The 19820-nt window shown below is 36.9% G+C and overlaps 1 protein-coding gene across 12 annotated transcripts in view; it reads left to right on the plus strand.

Annotated features, from left to right (window-relative positions):
* Positions 1 to 19820, plus strand: part of LOC6567858 (tight junction protein ZO-3) — a 110510-nt gene that overhangs the window by 45282 nt on the left and 45408 nt on the right. For 8 of the 12 annotated variants that reach the window (XM_043215249.1, XM_032740360.2, XM_032740348.1 and 5 more), the window contains exon 3: positions 15891 to 16422. In XM_043215249.1, coding sequence (XP_043071184.1) covers positions 15891 to 16422 — 532 coding nt within the window. Of the gene's footprint in view, positions 1 to 14763; positions 15456 to 15890; positions 16423 to 17471; positions 17487 to 18367; positions 18384 to 18789; positions 19506 to 19820 lie in introns of those variants that run through there. The other 4 variants (XM_032740361.2, XM_032740349.2, XM_032740353.2 and 1 more) reach the window with 4 other exon arrangements.

The raw sequence follows: 19820 nt of genomic DNA on the forward strand, positions 1-19820 counted from the left end.
GCTAACAAATAAAAGTTTATTATTATTTAGAAAATCGCAGCCCTTCTCTTTTCTGCTCTTCTCGGGCCCTTAACCCACAAGGAACAAGTTGAAAGTGTTACCTCTTTCATTTTAGCCATGAAACCTGCTCAACTGTAGGTGTGAATTATGCTGCAATTTTTTCTCTTTGAAATTATTTTATTACTTGCGGTCATGAGCACATTTAAGCCATTTGTGGAAGCCAATTGGACAACAACAACAACAACAAGCGTCTCGATGATCGCCACAGTTGTTACCATTTATATGGCCAATGAACACGGGCGAGTTTCAGCTCACACACACTCAAACACACACAGCATCAGATTGCGCAATATTTAATTCAGTTAAACAACCACAAAAATCGGCTGGTGTGGCAGATTTTGCAGTTTTTGCTGTCACCGGCAACTTGTTAACTTTTTTCCAACATTAAATGGTAATTTTTTCCGTCGTTGATTCGACTTTATTTTTTTTACGATCATGTTGCCCGTCGAATTGGTGATGTGTTTAATACATAATTTCCTTATCGTTGCGGTTATAATTTATATTTGTTGTAATCTTTTGAATTTAATTTTGTTACCTGTTCCACACATAAAGCTGACTAGCTTTTTTGATATGTGGTCGAGATTTGGCTTCTTAAAGTTGAATGACTTTAAATAATTATGACATTCAAGTTGTAGTTGCAGTTGCAGTGATTTTTTCTGCTCTTGTAGTTGTGTTGTATGAGCTGTTGCTGATGTCGTCCGTCAGTTGCAAGTATAAATGTGTGTGCAACACTTTTTTGGTTTCTTGCTAGCACTTGCGTGTGTGTGTGTGTTGCAAACACGTTTTCAAACTGCAGACATCAATTCTTACATAAAAATTATGGCAAGATTATAGGCAGGCAACAAGATTTAATTAACTTCCCATAAGATATTAATTACCCATGGGATAACGACTGAAATGTAAACGGATACCCCCATAGAATTTCATGGGCACAACCAAAGAAATAATCAACAAACTGTCAGCATTTGGAGTTGCATTTTATAATAAATTGATAACATTTAATGCTGAGGAGCTCACTAAACACACCAAGGCAACTCTGCTTTACTGCAGACGTTTAAGAAATTCTGATTTATATATATTATATTTTTCTTTAAAAATAGATAGAGCTTTAATTAAAGCTTACTTATTTTAATAAAATAGTTGTGTCTTAAACGTAATTTGTTAAATATTTGATTGAAGTGTAATTTCTTTGTTTAATAAATTAGTCATCTTAAAATTACTTATTACATTAATTACTTGTTAATTAATGCAAACACATCCATATTATAGTTTTAAATATGGATTTTTGTTATTCATTATCAACAGATTTTGAAATCCATCATAAAAATTCAATTTTTTAAAAAAGGACTGAAATTTGATCATTGTTAAATATTGACTGTATTATTGTATTCGGTAACTAACCCCATATATAAGAAAATATCATTTATTAAAGCTATAAATAGTTGCTTGATTAATTATATGGCACCCACTACTTGACCAGTTGAGTTAATTAACAGTTGAACACTAACAAACGCTAAGTTTCATCCATATTTAGTTGCCAGATTTCTCTAATAAATTGACCCATCTGTTTCGCTGTCTTAATGAAGTGCATTGTGACCATAGAAAACTTTTAATACCGGGCCTACATGTGTTGCAGCTTTTGAGCCAATGCGTGTAAGCTTTTAATGTCATTCATTAGAAATGAGACAACAACTTTATTTAGTATTATCCTATTAAATGCGATGACAGCACTTCGCCCACAGCTGAGTGTGTGCAAAACGAGATTTGCATGCGAGCGCGGACAGGTTAAAAGTCGACCAACTGCTTAGCTGCTAATCCTAACAACTTGCCTATAAATAACGAACATCATTATTATCGCATGCGCATAATTAGAATATTATCATCGAGTTTATCAATGCCATTCACTAAATGTACAAATTGAGAAAACCAATCGAAACTCCTACAACTTAATGAGGCAACTGAAACGCTTTCTTTTGGTCAGCATTAAGATTTCACTTTCGATCAAAATCAAGGCTTGTTTTTTGTGTTTGTAAGTTTTTTTTTACATTTTTTTTTTTTTGTAGCGTCATCGTTGCTTTGTGGTAATCCGTAAAAAACTGGCTCAAAGAGCAGCTCGCGTATGCAAATGAAGCTGAAGAGTCAACAAACGCACGAATTGATGGCAATTTGTCGCATGGCTGAATGTTTTTTTTTATTTATTTTTATTTTTGTTCAGGCGTATCGCATAAAAATTAGCATATATATATATATATATATATATATATATATATATATGTAGATATATACACACACACATATATATAAATCGTGTGCATTTTAGATACTTTTTTGCACAAATTTATTGCGAAATTTCCTACGCATTATCCATGTGCGAAAAACTTTCACTGAAGTGAGTTTTTAATTGCTGATAATTTTAAGATTTCACTGCATAGTCAGGATAACAGCTGCTGTTGCTGTGAGTTTTCACTCTTAGGAAAACAAATCAACAGTTATTAGTTGCTTGGCACGGCTTGTACGTCTATAACTTTTCAGTCGGCCAGCCAAACATCAAAAGACTTGCAAATTATAAGTAGTTGGACAACAGCTAAAGTTGCAATTGCAATTGCTGTTGTTGCTCAGCCAGCTGTAGTTGCATGCCTTGGCGTTTGATGAACTTTTTGGCATAGGAAACATCATTGAACTATGCGGGATGTTTTTTATTTTGTATTTTTTGGGCGCTGGTGGCATATCATTACACGATGTAACAGGGTTGAGCGCGAAGAAACAGGTGTAACCAGTGACGGTGATTACGTGACGTTCGACCTGCCTGCCGATTATAATAACAATAAAAAAAGAAGACAGCCATTAAAATGTATAAAGAGGGGGCTTTATTTGTTTGATTTTGCTTCTTCTTCTGTTGTTATTGTTTGCTGTGTATATATATTTATATATATATATATTTTTTGTTTGGTAACTGGCTGAAAAATATCAAACGATAGTCTGCTTAAGGTTTTAGCATAACACTAACAACAATACATGAGAAACTATCAAATGACGAACCAATAAATACAGTTTATAAATAGCTTGAAGCCAAAACGGCTAAAGAGCAAAGTGGTTGTGCCTGCCGTAGTTAAATGAATAACTAGTCAAAAAGCCGATTTCCTATACTAAAATATAATGGGAAAATTGAATGGTAAGTGTACAAATCGCAACTATAAGAAACTTTAACAAAAGTTAAATGTATATGTTATGTATTTGGACAACTTAAATGTCTTAGTTAATTTCAATTTCCTAAATCGTATCGCAATAAATGAAACACAAATAAGCTTTACGCTTTACGCTTACACAATCTAATTAATTTTGACAATTAAATCTCTAAACAATATTTATCAATCATGAAACAAAGCAAAATCTAGACAAATGCAAGCTGAGACTCTTTCAATGCAATCAAATTAAGTAAAAGCTTTTCTTTCATAAAAATACATAGAGTAGCAATCAAATCAAAATCGAACAAAGAAACAAGTTTGTTGTCTAAGTCTTTTGTTTTGTTTTTTATTATTTTTTTTTTATATTTTGTCAGCGACGCGCATTAATAAACTGTATGCAAAAAATTAAGACAATAAATACTGCACAATGATAAATTAATATGTGAAAAAGGCAATAAAAATGTTTTCTCATTTTTTTTTATTTTGATTTTGTATTATGACTACTAAAAAATGCATTTAGTGGTCTAATTAAACGTTTATTCTTATCAGATTGGCGTTGCAACACCACAACGCCCCCAAAAATATAACGGGCATAAAACTAAAGAAAACGCAAATATTTCAGCGCGTTTTTAATGTGATCGAGCGACTTGCTCAACTTGTGGGCGTAACGCCAGTGCCCACTTTTATTTATTTTCGAGTTTTGGTTGTAGTTATCATTTTTATAATTTTTTGTTATTTTTTTTTGTGTTTTTGGGTGGCCCACCTGCAATCATTACGAACCATTAATAAATGCATTTTTATGCCATTTTATTGGACCGAGTTCTCAACTCGGCTTTCACAACAACAAAGCCTAGCCTGCGGGGGCAGCGCCAAGGCACGAGCCAGACTCAGAGCCAGAGTCTGAGCCTTGGCCAACTTGAGTCTGAAATGCAAAATAGCCAAAAAAAATATATATATATATATATTTCTGGGCGTTGACTTTTTCGACTTCAGTCGGAAATTGGTAAGCTCACTTGACACATAAATTACCGTATTTTCATTACACTAATTGGGAGCAAGGCAAAAAGGGGCGCCCAAACCTCATTGACCCCAAAAAGAAACCAATATCACAAGATACTGCGACGACCAAAGTGTTAAAAAGTGTTGAGCCCAGAATAAGCCAACACGCTAAAAAGTAATAACGTAATATGGCAATGTCTTTAATAATGTTACAAAGCATTTGGTTTGGGGCTCAAATTGTTAGTTAACATTCGGAAAGCGTTGTGTGCCATATGTGAAATTAGCATATGAGTAGGAAATGCACGTGAAGCATTGGAATAAAAAAGGCAATCGTGAAATCTGACCAGGCATTTGCATATTCATCAGAGAGCCTCCACACACAACCACAACAAACACATACCACTATATGAAGTCATAATAGATGGCGAGCGCACAATTTAACTGCTATAAAGCGCTGCCAGCTTCAATTTTGTTTTTTTTTTTTGGGGCTATGCATGAAAATTAGCCGACATGCAACCGACTGTGGCGTTAGGGAATATTACAAAACTTGGTCCCCTTGTGCAACACATGAAAGTAAGAAAGGGGCTAAGAGATAGAGACTAACTGGCACGACAGCTGTTGGCGCTGTCTGTCAAGCGAGGGGGGAACAGACAGGACAGGACAGGACTTTTGCAACGGCAACGGGATAAAGACAGCGAATGAAACAGAAGCAGGTCTAGGGACGCGGACGCAGCCTGCCAGACAGCTGAAAAGACAGATAAACATATCTTGCGTGTGAGTCTGTGTGTGTGTTATTTTTATTTTCTGCTTATTTTTATATATTTCTATATATATGCCAAAGACGTGCCAACTTTGAACCAGTTATAAACAAAGCAAGTTGGCCAGCCAAAGCCAAGCCGGGCAAACAAAGCTGTTGAACACGCTCTGTGTGTCTGTTGTCTTTGAGTTATGGCGAAATTTGTATGCCTTCCACAACTAACAAATTGGATGGGGGGCTACTGAAAATTACATATTATTGACAATCTTTAGTATATATTTTGAGGGAGATAGAGACAGAGCTAGAGAGAGAGCGAGAGAGAGACATGTATTTGAATCCAGTGTCGTCTAAGCTTATATGCAAATCTGAAAATATTAGTGTGTGAAATATGAATTTATGATTATATGATTATACTTCTGTATATACTTATATTAGGTGTATTCTTAATTAAATTGTTAGATAATCTTTTGCTATTTGAAATAAGGCACTTGTGGAAGAATCTTAATGCATGGAGCATATCACAATTAGTATATTAAAAGATTTTTTATATAATCAATCGACATTTGTCATCAGTTGTCTGATTACTAAAATTATAGCAAGATAAAAATTGACTATTTATGACAAATGCTGAGATCGCTGAAGAGTGCCTGAAAAGTTGGCAAGACCGAAAAATTATCTTCAAATCTAATTCTAGATCACAAATATTTCCGATTTTTTTTTATATACATTTTAAATTGTTAGTTGTTTGCAATATTTTGAACTAATAAACGCTGCTTTTGTCATTCAATTTCAATTCCTTTACACATTCACTAGAAACTTAGCTGAGTTATAAATAGCGAAAAGAGTTAAGGTCTTTAACACCATTTACATAGTGAAATGATGTTATTAATTGGAAATGGGGCAATTATAAATAAAATTATGCATGCAGAAAGATTAATAACCTGCTATTACTTTAGTTACTTCATTTGCAACTCGTCGCATTAAATGACATTTCCCACATGATCACTTACAATATTTTTTCCAAGAGTTGTTCATATACCCCATCTATGAGAAAGCAGCGCATTGGGCCATTAGTCAAGCTGATGAAAAAAAATAAAAAACAGGATTAACTCCATAAGGCAGTGAGTCAGAGTCAGAGCGGCAGCTGAACTACAAATCTGCAACTTGGCGGAGCACTCGCTCAAGATAAATTGGCAACACGCGCCGACGATGCCACAGCGGCCGCTCTTCTCTTCCCGATCTCAATTCCGACCACCTCCCTCTCTACCCATTCTCTAATTCTGTTTGGCTGGCAGCTGCTCTGGTTTTTGGCGTTTACAATCGCTTCTTGCCAGCGGTAGCTAATTGCAATTGGCCTCTCGCCAGTTGAAGGGGCATTCGGGTTCAAAATGTTGATTTTAATTGTCTTGCAATTGATTAACTCTGAAAGAAAATTAAAAAACCAAATGAGAATCCAGAACCGCACCCAGAGTAATGCACAAAATAGTCATCATAATACAGCCTACAGCAGTAAACTAATTAGTTGGCGAACACAAGAGCCAAGAGATAATTACGCGATACATTCGCTGCGCAAATTAAATTGCCACTGCTTTTGATTGTGTGCTCCAAAATGTGGTGGATTACTTCTAGCTGGCTAAAGCCAGCGGCGGCGTTTTTCTTTTCAATTTCGTGATGGCCTAATCACAAAATATATGATTGGAGGAATTCAACTCGAGTCATAACTTTATGACTCAATCTATGTGCTGTGTGCTCTAATTTGTGCATTTCCTGCTAGCTGCCCATAGCAGCAATTTTGCAAGTTTCGAGTTGTAAAGCGCAGCATTTTTAATGGCACAATTGGGACCAATTTTGCCTGCAAGCTCTGTCAAATCTCTGGCATCGCTGCGCTGCAAAGTTTTGATTTAGTGCGGTTTGTGTCTTGGGTAATTTCTTGGAATTTTTTGACTTGATTTAACATTTCACGTTTGCTCGTAAAATATTCGATGTACGAAATAATGGTGGGTTTTCTTGTACATCATATATTAAAAAGTATTATAGATCATATAGACTAGAGAATATAAATATACATTGATTCTCAATAAATAAATATAAAATAAATAATTAAAAATGAATAGAAAATGCAACTTGAATTGGTGATCCTTTTGGAAATCTTTTGTTTTTACGTTCGCTTTTATTTTGCAATTATGTCTTGTCATGTGTTTATATTTATTGCCGCGAAGCTTAATCAATGTCAACTGACATTTTTCAGCCTAACGTCAAAGTCATAGCAACCGTTTTCTCAAAAGTTCAAAAGCCGCCTCGTCAAAGACATTCACATTTTGTTGACATATTTTTGTAAACAAATATTTTTTGTGCAATTGAGGTTGACGCTTGCGTGTCAAACGCATCACATTATTTTCGACACCTCAGGTCTCTATGCTATTTCAGGTGCAGTAACACGTTTTAGCAGTTTGGCTTATGCATGAATGCTGCTCATCAAAAATATGTTTAAATATGATGTGTGAATAAGCAAATAAAAAAACTTTTAATTAAAAACTAAAGATATGCATACAGTATATAAACAAGTTAGGAACTTGTTAAAGTTGCAAAATTCCATAAAATATCTTTTGATGCATCTGAAAAAAAAGCTAACCTTGAGTTTTAGTACCAATTGAGGTGCTAGTCTTTTTGAATACTGGTATGACTGATTGCCGGATGGTTATAATGTCTATATTAATCAAGTCTTGGGGTTTTTTTTTTTTGCAAAGTATGACATAATCGGGACTAGTCGCAACTCAACCCATTCAAATAGTTGAACTAAGTGAGCTGCTTTCAATCAATGCCCATCTGCATAGGGTTTTCAACTGTTGTAAAATGCTCCACAGTCTTAATGTGAGTCAATTGCATATTTCAAGGTGTTTGCAGCCAGCATCCATTGCACTCACTTAAGTAATTTAAGGTACTCAATTATCGCTCCTTATTTGCTGATCTCAGGCAAAGACGCTGCGGGGCCTCTTACATGCTGCAAACCTTTCATCAAAAGCCTTTTCAAGTATGTAATTTCAGCGCCCTGGGCATTAAAGCCCTTGACTATTTTCTCATTATGTGAAATCAATACCAGCATTTATATATATAACTATCGCAGCTTTCATTCATCTGTTCGTAATAGCAATTGTTCAAAGATGATGGGAAATCCGATAACAAAGTAATCATTTATTTCACTTTGATACGTTTCTTTCCAGTCTTAAAGCGTGTGAGAAAAATTCTCTGATTTATATGTAATTGCTTTTGATGATTAACGATGAAAAATCGTTGTCTGACTTTGGCTTGTGCTATACAATTTTTGATTTTCCATGTTGCGCTGGACATTTAACAATTATGAGCAAAAAATATGAATTATATAAAAAGAGATATCTGCGATATTCAGCAACTAATGTATATATTGGTTTAATCTCAAAGCTTCGTCAAATCCAATGATTTGCTTAAGAAGTAAAAGTTTGTCAGCTATAAATAATCAAACTATTAGTGAATTTTCTATTTATGCACTTCATTTCCCAAACTTGGTGTGCAGCCAAAACTACAACAGATACCAGATATATATATAAACAAACATGTTTTAAATTTGCATTCCAATTAAAAACTTATTCGCTTAAGTTGATTCATTCAGTTGATAATTAAATTAAACTCGTGGCCAAGGAATGCAAATTTATTAAAATACACGATGTAAAATTAATTTAACCTCTTGACACGAATTTGCGACACAATCGCTAGAGAAAGAAACAAGAGACAAAGGCGAGAGAAACAGAAAGACAGAGAGAGGCAGCTGCTGATGCATTTGCAGTTGCAATTTGCAGTTGACTTTTATGAGGCAATGAACGAAATGACACGGAACTGTGGCCTCCGACGATACCAAGGGGTAAATATAATAAGAAATTATTCATAATTTAGTGAGTAAAGATGCAGATGCAATCGCACTCAGTAGACTTAGAGGCAGACAGAGACCAGAGAATCGCGAACCGTGAGCCGAAGATCTCCGAGATTGTAGAACAGTTCATTTAGTTTGACGACAACAGTTGATACTTCGGTGGCACGTGGCCTAATTGACATATGCAACAGCGGACATAATTTGCTGCGTGTACGCATGATATAATTATGATTAATGAAGCAAAGTGTTGTCATCTTTATTGGCACACTTAAGATTTTCTCTGATGAATCGACTACACATGTTATAGAACATGTTTAGGACGTATTTATATATCTAAATATATATATGTTTTATCCATCGCTTAATTTTTAACCAAGGACCAAATATGACTATTCATTTTCTTTTAAATAAATTCAATTTATTGATTTTTCATGATCTTTTCAAAATTTTGCGCATAAAACAAAACAATCTTAAAATTACTTAATGCCTTCTTTAGACACTTCGATGATTACCTAAATTTCACTCCAAATAAAAAAAATTCAACTATTTTCTCTTTAAAATAGTTTCACGTACAAGAACTTATCTTTCCGATACGGGTGGCACTGACAGATATATTCAATGTTTCATCAAGTTAACTTTAACACTGAGAGATTAGTTTCCTAATAAAAAGTCAGACATTAATTTCATCCGATAAGACAGCTGCATTTTAAGGTAGAATATTTAATGTATTTGTTAAAAATTCAGAAGGAGGGAAATTTTTTGGCAAAATTACCACAAAAACCTAATTCGCGAAAATGAAAAAAATACTTGGCCATTGTTTCTGCTTTGTAGGGAACTATTTTTATATTTTGTCTACACAAATAAATAATAAATTTTTCTCAATATTCTTTTGTTGGACCATGGGAAATTTATAGAAAATTCATTTCACATTTTGTTAATGCATATACAAATTTAGGGTCACACCCTCAACCATTTCCCTAACATAACTCAGGCCTAGAGCAGCAATAAATCAAGTGGGAACAACACTTATAAAACTAAAATGTTCCAAAAAGAAAAGCACCAAAATATTTATTTATATTTTTTGGAAATCTGTTTAAATAATGCTGGCAATGCTTGTGTTGTCAGTTTTGAGTAGCATCACTAAAAGTTTCTGCCCATTAAAATATCTCCGGCAGCCAAATCATTGTGTAGGTATTTGTTGGGGACCGAGTGTATTTCCAACCCCCTAGAAACACATTGCCCTCCATCTGTTGCCATAAATAACAACAACGACCAAAATTAATAATCATAAAATGAATAAGAACAACAACAAAATCACCTAAGTACTGCACTTTATTATTAGCAACCCTTTCAAAGCTGCCAAAACGAGCAGCTGACTGAGAAAATTGTCGTAAATTGTCGTAAATTAATAAACAAGCAAAGTGGAAAATCCACCAGCAGACAATGACACACAGACGTTGAGCTGTAGCTATAATTATGCTGACAAGCTGCTGCTGGTGTCATAAAAACAAAAACAACAATTTTTGCTTCTTGCGGCTAAATGTAATACAGCCACTTGTCTCTTAGCGCTGCTTGGAAGTTTCTTGTAGACGCGAGTATAGGCCAAACTGACGTTTTTTTTTTAACTCTTTACTCTTTTGATATGCCGTTTAATTGCGGCTTGGATACAATAAATCACGGCATGCGAAATTGACTGAAAATGCAGAAGTTTGCAATTGTGAAATAACTATCGAATCAGCGATGACAGGCAATTGATATGAGAAAGATATAGCTAAGTAAACAAATTAAAAGTCATTTAAAATTGAATTAAATAATAATTAAGATTGAGTGATTTATTCAGTGATTTACACAGAATAAAAAAAAGGGTGCACGGTGTTAGAAAAAATATTAATATAGCGCTTTATTATATTATAAGAATAAGACAACATAAAAAAATATATATATATATTATATACATATATATTTACTCTGCTTAACAATCTGATTAAATATATTTCGTAATTATAACGCCCACTAATCAAGCTGATTACAGGGTATCAAGTTTTCGTGCAAGCGCATCTATAGCGTGTTTACTTGTTCTCTACTCTACTCTACTGCTACCAAGTCGCCGTATGCACATGTCTACATATGTTTATATGCCTATATGAAAGTATGAATGTATGTATGTACAGACCTACCACCTCATGGCATAATCTTCAAGATCTCTTCGCATTGCTTCAATTAATTTTTATGGTATTCGCAACCCATATAAGAACCACGCCTTCCAGCCAGCCATGGAGATAGACTGCTAGCCAGCTAACCAGCCAGCAAGCCAGCATGGGTTAATAAAAAGACCAGCAACAGAAATTGGCTTCAGTGAACGCCCGTTTAGAACTGATTTAATTGCAATTGTGCGCCAGCATTGCCAACATGCAATTGTTATCAAATACATATCGTCACCCTCCCGGCAATTGTGGGCAACATGGATAGATGTTGGGGAATGGGAATGGGAATGGAATGGACTTTGATTAGTGGGCTGAGATGCGGGTTAATCCATACCCATGACGTGTCGAACCGAGCCGTTAATTAACAAGTGTAATTGATAATGCAACTGCAACAGCAAAGACATTAAGACAGATAGAGAGAGAGAGAGAGAGAGAGAGAGAGAGTGAGATAGGGACAGAGTGGTACCCTTAAATAGCTTTGGTTGCACTTGTGATTAATTACACCAATTGCCAACTGGCTGCAGGCAAACAGATGTCAATAAACCATGGCACACATTCGCGGTTAGCAACACTTTATCTTTTCGGGGGGGATGAACAGCAATGCATGGTGACAAGTGGAAATTGCTGAGAGCTCTGGAGAAGTGAGAAAATGTATTTTTAAACTCAGAAAAAGCATATTTTTAAAGAGTCACGACAATTTAAAAGAGAAAGAGAGATGGCGATCGGGCAGTAGAGAGGAACTTAAACGTTTGACATTTATTTCGCATGACATTTCACACACGCACACACACAAACACGCTCACACTTTGTAAATAAACGACACTCATGCGCCTAGTTATCCAGCAGAATTGTCTAAAATGCCTTTATTTCTTGCTTTTATTTTTGACTGAAAACTTTAAGCAATTTCGACAAAAATGTCTGTTCTTATTTGGGCGCACTTCCCCCTTTACCCTCATCGCCCGATTAGCCCGTGGCAAGCAGACATGAGTCTGTTGCGCATGTCGTCTCCGGGGGTTGTGTCGCAGTCGCTGTCGCCGCCGCCGCCACCGCTCAGTTCCGTTGTATCCACTCTCATCTCCCCGGCAGCAAACATTTCTGTCGCACTGCTCGAAATCAGTTTGAAAATTGCCGGCGGTCAGCGCATTTACTCGGCCGCTGAAACCGCTGAAAAACCAAATAACGTGAATTACATATTTGAAAAATTTCGTTTCGCCTTTTATTTTTCCGCCTATTTTTGTAATTCAATTTAATGAACGCACAGTTCGTGGAAAATGTGACTGCCTGTGGCAAAAAAGAAACATATATACATAGATAGGAATACATATGCGTATATACAATTATATATAATGAAAATGATTGCAATTAAATTATTAGCGAGCGATTGCTTAATGTAAAATTATGCCAATTATATTTTGAATATTCATAAAGTGAAAAACAAATGAAAAGTGTGTGATTTGTTGACAAATGCGATTTGTTAGCCAACCATGAGAAGAGCAAATTTTGGCACAGAGCAATAATGTCTAGTAAAATTTGTATAAGCACATCGAGAGAAATGTTTATTCATCGAATGAATTTTATTAACTAACAAATTATTCATGCATATACTAGGTGGAAAACTGTGTGGCATTTGTTTATGTGAAATTGCGTTGAATTTTAGAAAATCAGTATGAGTTGCAGATGCTATTCAGTCAGTCAGTATACAATTTTCAAATATACAGAAAATTGCTATCGATTTACTAAGGCCTTAATTAATAATGATAGTTTATATTTATTGTATATGTTGGACAGTCAGCTTCTCTAAAAAGAGTGTTCATTAAATGTGTCCACATCAAAAGAACTCGTTGTTGTGTTCCCTTTGTTTTTGCCTATAGCTTGAGGTTATTACACTCTTCTAGAGTCAGTCCATTACTCATTGTTTATAAAGGCATTACTGTATTGAGAGTGCCTCTGGTGTTTCTTAGGCTTCCTTTCACAATATGATTTATATGCTGGACCAATGGGATCTAACTACCAAGTTGACTTAATAGCTTAACTGCGACTTTAATGCGGTTTCATCGTTCAACTCTTTGCCAGCTTTTGCGACTGTTTCCCATTTTCTTTTTTATATGCATTAATCAAGCCCATTCATTTGCTAATATGCAGTTCTATTCATTTGCGCAAATTTTAAAATAATTGCGACAATAAAATCACCATAAGCCCACAACTCGGCAACAGCAAACCCTTGTAATCATGCCATATCCGGCTTGCTGCGTGTCTACAACCATGTCCGTTGTCTACCAACACCATCTGTCTGCACCTCCATCTCTTCTCCACCATCTCTCCTCTGTGGAGAGTACTGGACTCATCTCCATTCTGAACTCTTTTGCATTCTGACTGTCACTGACGCCGCTCGTATTATATATTTTTTTTTATTTATTTATTTTTCTTCTTTTTTTTTTGCATTATTATAATGAAAAACTCGTTGCACTCTTCACTCCTAATTGTTGTGCTGAGCTGGAGCTGCTGAATGTGTGTGCGTGGTTCGTGTTCCTTGTGTTTCTTTTCCATTTGACATCTTAATTGCTTTGATGATGAATTTCACTGTTGACACTTTTGCGTTCACATAAATTCTTAATGAACTATTTCTCAGTTCAAATGCGTATCCCAGTTTACATTATTTTGCCAAACTCAACTTTAAGTGGTTCCTGTTTACGGTTTGGAGCAACTGTTTATCTTTTTTTTTTTTGTCTTTCTACCAACTTTATACTTAATCAAGTTTTGTTTTACAAACAAAAGATACTCAATAGAAAGAGAATTGCAAATAATGCAGTTAGTGGTAAATAAGTTTACGACTGCTCTTCCTTAGGTTTTACAGGTTAAGCTTTCAAGGACTTGAAAAATGTATGTCTGGAATAAAATTATTGAAAACAGAAATATAAAAAGAAGCAATGAATTTTGTGGCAGATAATTTTAAACTTTAATACTTAAAAAATGTTAGATTTTGATAACAAAATACTGGAAAACATGCTAATATTAAATAGAAGCGTGGCTTAGGTTGGGAGTTTAGAAGTTGAGAATGGTTCAGGTGATTCTAAATCATTGATATAATTGGTAGAACATTAAACCAAAAACCAAGAAACTCGTACCTTAAATATTTTTCAAGCATTTCAAGTACATTTTCAGTATTTTTATTCAGATGCATATCTCTATAGAGATATAAAGCAAAACATGTGCTGAGCAATTAGTTGCGTCTATCTAAAAGTTGCCTTTCAAATCTAAAATTGAGCTAATTTTCTGCTCCATCTAAGGAGGAAGGGGATTGCATAAGATGTCGACCCAGTCGCTTTACTAAAGAAAAAGTTAAATATCTCAACTAGACTAGACAAATGCTGTCGTCTTCCGCTCGGCACCTCATTAAGCCAACTTTTCGAGCACAAAACGACTTTTAATTGCACCCACTGGACACAACATTCCGAGTGCTGTTTCTGGGGGTGGCTGGCTTGACACATGATAAATGCGTGTGTTCTCTTTTTTTAAAATTTTGTTTGAGAAGTTTAAAGTCAGTGGAGCACAAAATGTGTCAGAACAGAACTTGTAGTGTAATTATATGTCTAGCAAAAACCACTTAAAGCACTCGGTTAACATTTCTCAACGACAGCTCAAAGTGAAAGAACAAATACAAACCAAGCCATAGAATACAACAAAAACAATACCAAATAAGTCGTGCACTAATTAAACATCTTGAAAAGCAAACGAAATAAAAAGTGGCGTGAGAATCGGGCGATGACAGTGAAGAAACGTGCGATAAAATTGCCAAAACAAAAAACCAAAACAAAAACAAAGAGACTATTTTAAAACAATATAAGAATAATGTCACAGATCGATTATACCTGTTACACGGTGCCCGAGTGCTCCAGCGATGATAATGACGACGATGATGAGGATGACGACGATGATGCTGTGCATCGAAATCGTAATGGTAATTGTGCTGGTAATGGTTATGGCCAAGATGACTCCAGCGATGGCACGCTCGAGAATGTGCTGCACTCTGATTGCACACTGGATTCGGATGCCACTACAACATCCTCCATTGAGCAGCACCATCACATTTATCGCAAGCACCACCAGCAACAGCTAAGGAATAAACGCTATGCACCTCAGCGCATTTCGTTGCCCATTTTGCGTGCCGGCAGCCACACCAGGGAGCTGACACCGCAGCTGGGCGTCTATCATGATGTGAGGTCAGAGGCAGCAGCAGCAGCAGCAGGAGGAATAGCATCAGCATCAGCACCACCACAGTGGGGCTATTTTGTGCCATTGGCGCCCAACTGTTTCTTCAGTCCGCCCATGCAACGGCGACGCTATAGGTGGGCCGTGTCCTCAATACTAGAGCTAAAAAAAAAGACTAAAAACTCTCCCACACTTAAAACAAAAATCGCTCAGAAATGTAGAAAATTGCCTTTCTTTTGCTTACCTAACTTTTTAGAAAGTGAATTTATAAAAAGAAATGTTGTGTCTTTCATAAAAGCAGGGTTTTCATTTCTTAATTCATTAAAAAAATGTCCAATTCCTCAGTGTTTTTTTGTTCAGACAACTTTTGAATATTGTTTGGAAAATATTTTCTACATTTAGAAAAATACGACACTTTTGGAATTAACGACTCAGAGCCAGCATTGCTAATTTCATTAAATTCATTTCTAGAAACCAGAAAAACGTTCTGATTTTTAAGCGACTTTTTTTTTCCTAGTGCATTAAATCTGAGAACTAAACTGTTTTTTTCTTTTTCGCTTTTTCTTTTGCAGAGAAAAGGAAAACGATCGCAACCGTCGCGCTGTTAGCTATGGCGGTGGAACCTCCCCGACCCACTGCGCGACCATACCGCGTGCCGCGCCGCGTCGTGTGGCGCTCATGAAGGAGCCACCGCCGCCGCCGCCGCCGAAGCCGCAACTGACATCGAAGGCATCACTGCAGTCCACAGACTCCTCGCATGCGTCCAGCATCAGCAAGTATCCGCAGTCTGAGTACAATCTCATACAGAAGATCGACTCGAATAGCACGCTGACTGCACCAGCGCAGTACCAGCCACAGAATTTCTATGCCAACACTGGCACAATATCCTCCACCAATGGCGGCTACTCGTCCCTGCTGTGCCACGCCAGCTCCACGGCCAGTCCGCTGGCAGTGCGCAAGAGGGACAAGCTGCTGCATCGGTTCAGCGATGCGGCCACTTTGGGACGCAAGCTCAAGAAAAAGAAGAACACGAATCGCACCTGCCGCTCCATGACCGAAGCCATTGAGATGCTAGCCGATCCGGTCATCGAGGATGAGTTTTTTGTAAGTACACAATACAACAGATACAACAATTTCTTATCAGCTTTTAGATATACGAAGACAAACATATGCAACATATAAACACACATATAAAGTTAGTTAGTTAGGATCCATGTGAATGCCTTATTTAATCCAATTTTAATTAAATATAAAGACCATTTACTACCTTGTTTATCATCGACCCGGTTTCGAATAGGTGTAAATTGGACGCAAGGGAAATTATTTTTGCTTTTGATATGATTGTGTATTGAATTTTAATCACACTTTGGCATAAATAATGTATTCATAACATGTATAAGCCAAGATTCTTTACAACATCGTTTAATTTTGTCAGTTGAAACTGAACGTTGCAATCAAACTTGTCCGATGCCGTTGTGGTTCGAAACAATGAAATTTATTTAAGAAATAAAAAGTGTTTTTGAAATTATTTTCAACTTCAACTTTTCAAAGAACAATGGCTATTAAAGAACAATGGCTTAAAGTAATTACTTGTTTGTTGTTTGGTGATTTTCTTTTATTATTTCATTATGTCTTTTCGCTGGCGTCAGGTCCAAGAGTTTCCACGAGTTGGGTATTTTAGAATAATTCTATGATGTTGTAAAAGTTCAGATCTTATAAAATTAACCAACATTTTATTATTATTAATGCTCATTGATCTCACAATTTCTCACAGAACTTCCGTTTCGATATCGCAAAAGCTTTCAATCTCACCCATGTGCATTGTCCCTTGAAAAGCTTTTTGGCTTTTTTCAATCTCTTCTCTACTCTTTGTACTCTTTCATTCGTTTTCAATAAAAATAAGGGGGTGTATTTACAAGCGCACGTTCTTTACAAGAACAAAACTTTTATCGCAATTCGTTTTGTTCTTTTCGTGGCTTTTGTGGCTGGAAATTATCTGTGGTGGTCGTTGTGCTTATCTTTGGCTACATAATGAATGACCATTGGATGTTCACTTGCCCGTAGATTGCTCTTCAAATTAATGCATTTTGGTTCAGTACAAATTTGTTGCTCGTCGAACCCCGAACAAATATTCTCTTTGACATTTCCTTATTGTTGCGTGAGCGGAAGTATAAAGCTGACTAATTTACATTTGTATTTGATAAGCGAAGTGAAGTGAAGAAAGAAAAAAGAAATCCAGTCGAAAAGAACTGAACCCATGAGGTCAAAAGATTGTTCGCTAAGAGTGGATTCAAACGATTCATGTGACCTAGTTTGATTGTGAAAATAATGAAAGCGAAATGCCAAATTCATGTTGTTTGCTATTGTAATACTTGGCTAACCTTGAAAGTGAGCTACAAAAACCGCAAAACCGAATTGAACCCAACGATGTTCAAGTATCAAAACACATCCAAAAAGGGGCGTCAATTGAATTACGTGTATTTTGGTTCTGTTACTGTTACAAGGATTTTATCGCCTAATCGGCGGGGCTTTCAAATTTGAATTGGGGCCACTGACACTAAGCCAATAATTATTGCAAATCTAGCTTAATTAGCCAACTCAAGTTGACAGATTAGCATAGAATTTGGCGGGGTTCAGCTCTTAGCATGTAGTATGCACCTATATACATACATATATCCCTCTCATATAATGCATGTATTCAGGAAGACGAATAGTAGGAACAGAACGACTGATGCAAACTGTGTCAATACTTTAGTCAGTTACCTTGCTTGAACCGTCGGCTAATAGATAGACAATAGTAAAGGTAGTGTAGGTGAAGAAGGGGGGGAGGGAGGAACTACATGCTTGGGCTCGGGTTCAGGTCTGTGCACTAATTGGATTAGCTGCATTCCTTTCCAGCAAAAAGTAGAAAAAGTTGTTGCAATAAAATCCAAACAATTGCAGTAAAAAATCGAACGTGCAAAGTGTTGAACGTCTCGTGCGCGTCGCTCGGCCAAAACTCAAAGTGAAAAATTGCAATAAAAAATAAATAAACAAATAAGCACAGTTTCACTTTGCTGCTAAGGGTAATTTGACGTTACTCAAGTATTAAATACTTGGGTATTAAAAGTGGAACTTGCTAAATGCGAATATTCTTGAATATTAGTTTGACCTGTGATTTTTTACTTGTGACTCATGAGAGTGTACAAAAAGAAACGATAAATGATTATTCGATTTTCCCTAGACATATTAATAATTTAAGTGCAACTTCAATTCTAAACGTGACTGGCACAAAAATTTGAAATTCCCTCAATCAAAATTTCCGTTTTCGTGTGCCGCATAAAAGTATGCAATGATTTAAGTGCAACTTGTTTGCCAATTGAAAATACAAAATTGTTGCCGCTTTTAGGCGCGCGGGCAGCAATTAGCATTGCATACTTTTGGGCTCGGTTGATTTTTAAAACCCGCTTGGACTTTTTTCTTTGGTGCCAGCCGACAAAATGAAACCGTCAACGCGACGTCGCAGTTTTAAAACGAAACAACCGCAACCAAAAGCAAATTTCTACAATCCCCTCGTACGACATCGACCCACCGCCTATGTACGCAATGGCATCATTGGCGGTGGCAACGGCCCGGGCGCCGATGGCCTCTATCAGATCGACGATCGCGTCTATACAACCAGCAAAATGTTTTTACGTGATGGCTATATGTATCCCCGTCAGCCTGGCCAGTCAATGGATCCGCGTTTCCCACTCGAACTGCACGAGTTCCCCCAGCAGCTGGGCGCCGCCGGGCTGCAGTTGGTCAGCACACCCAAGGTGCACATTGCCGGCGAGTATTTGGCCAGTGAGCAGGCGCCGACACAGGAGCAGACGCAGGAGCAGCAGGCAGCCGCTGATCGTCGCTGCGTTCGTCAAGCTGCTGCCGCTGACATCAATCTGGCCAATCAGGTCTATTGGCTGGGCAAGCAGCGTTCACGTTCCCGTTCCCGCTCGCGCAGCAACAGTCTGGGCAGCAAGAGCATCACCAGTTGCATTGGCGGCGGCACACTGAGTGCCAGGGAGCAGGAGCGGGACCGAGATCGTCCCTATATACGTAATGTGGATGATTTGCTGCATGCGTTGGGCAGACACGATGCCAGCACTGATAACCAACACGAAACGGCCTCTATACAATCCTCCTCCACACAACGGCGGCGCTTTAAAAAGGTGAGTTTCAACCGGGTGATCAATCAAGCCTCCAATGGAATTTGTCAAGCAACATTGTAATATTTTCATTTACCTTAATTGCGTTGCAAGTCGAGACATTGTTGACACGCCTGCAGTCATGCCGAATTTCCAATTCCTGTCCTCATCACTCATGCCACACACACACTCCAAAGTCCAGAACGCAGCGAAGCTTGCATAGCTTCCACCCTCCTTCATTTGCTTTTTTTTTCTTGTGTTGTTTTTTTTTGTGGTGGATCCCACGGGGCGCGTCTGCGCAAAAATTAAAATTAATGATGTTCAAAATTGTTGCTTGAG

Source organism: Drosophila grimshawi, unplaced genomic scaffold (genome assembly GCF_018153295.1).
Source record: "Drosophila grimshawi isolate 15287-2541.00 unplaced genomic scaffold, ASM1815329v1 contig_311, whole genome shotgun sequence".
NCBI classification, from domain to species: domain Eukaryota; kingdom Metazoa; phylum Arthropoda; class Insecta; order Diptera; family Drosophilidae; genus Drosophila; species Drosophila grimshawi.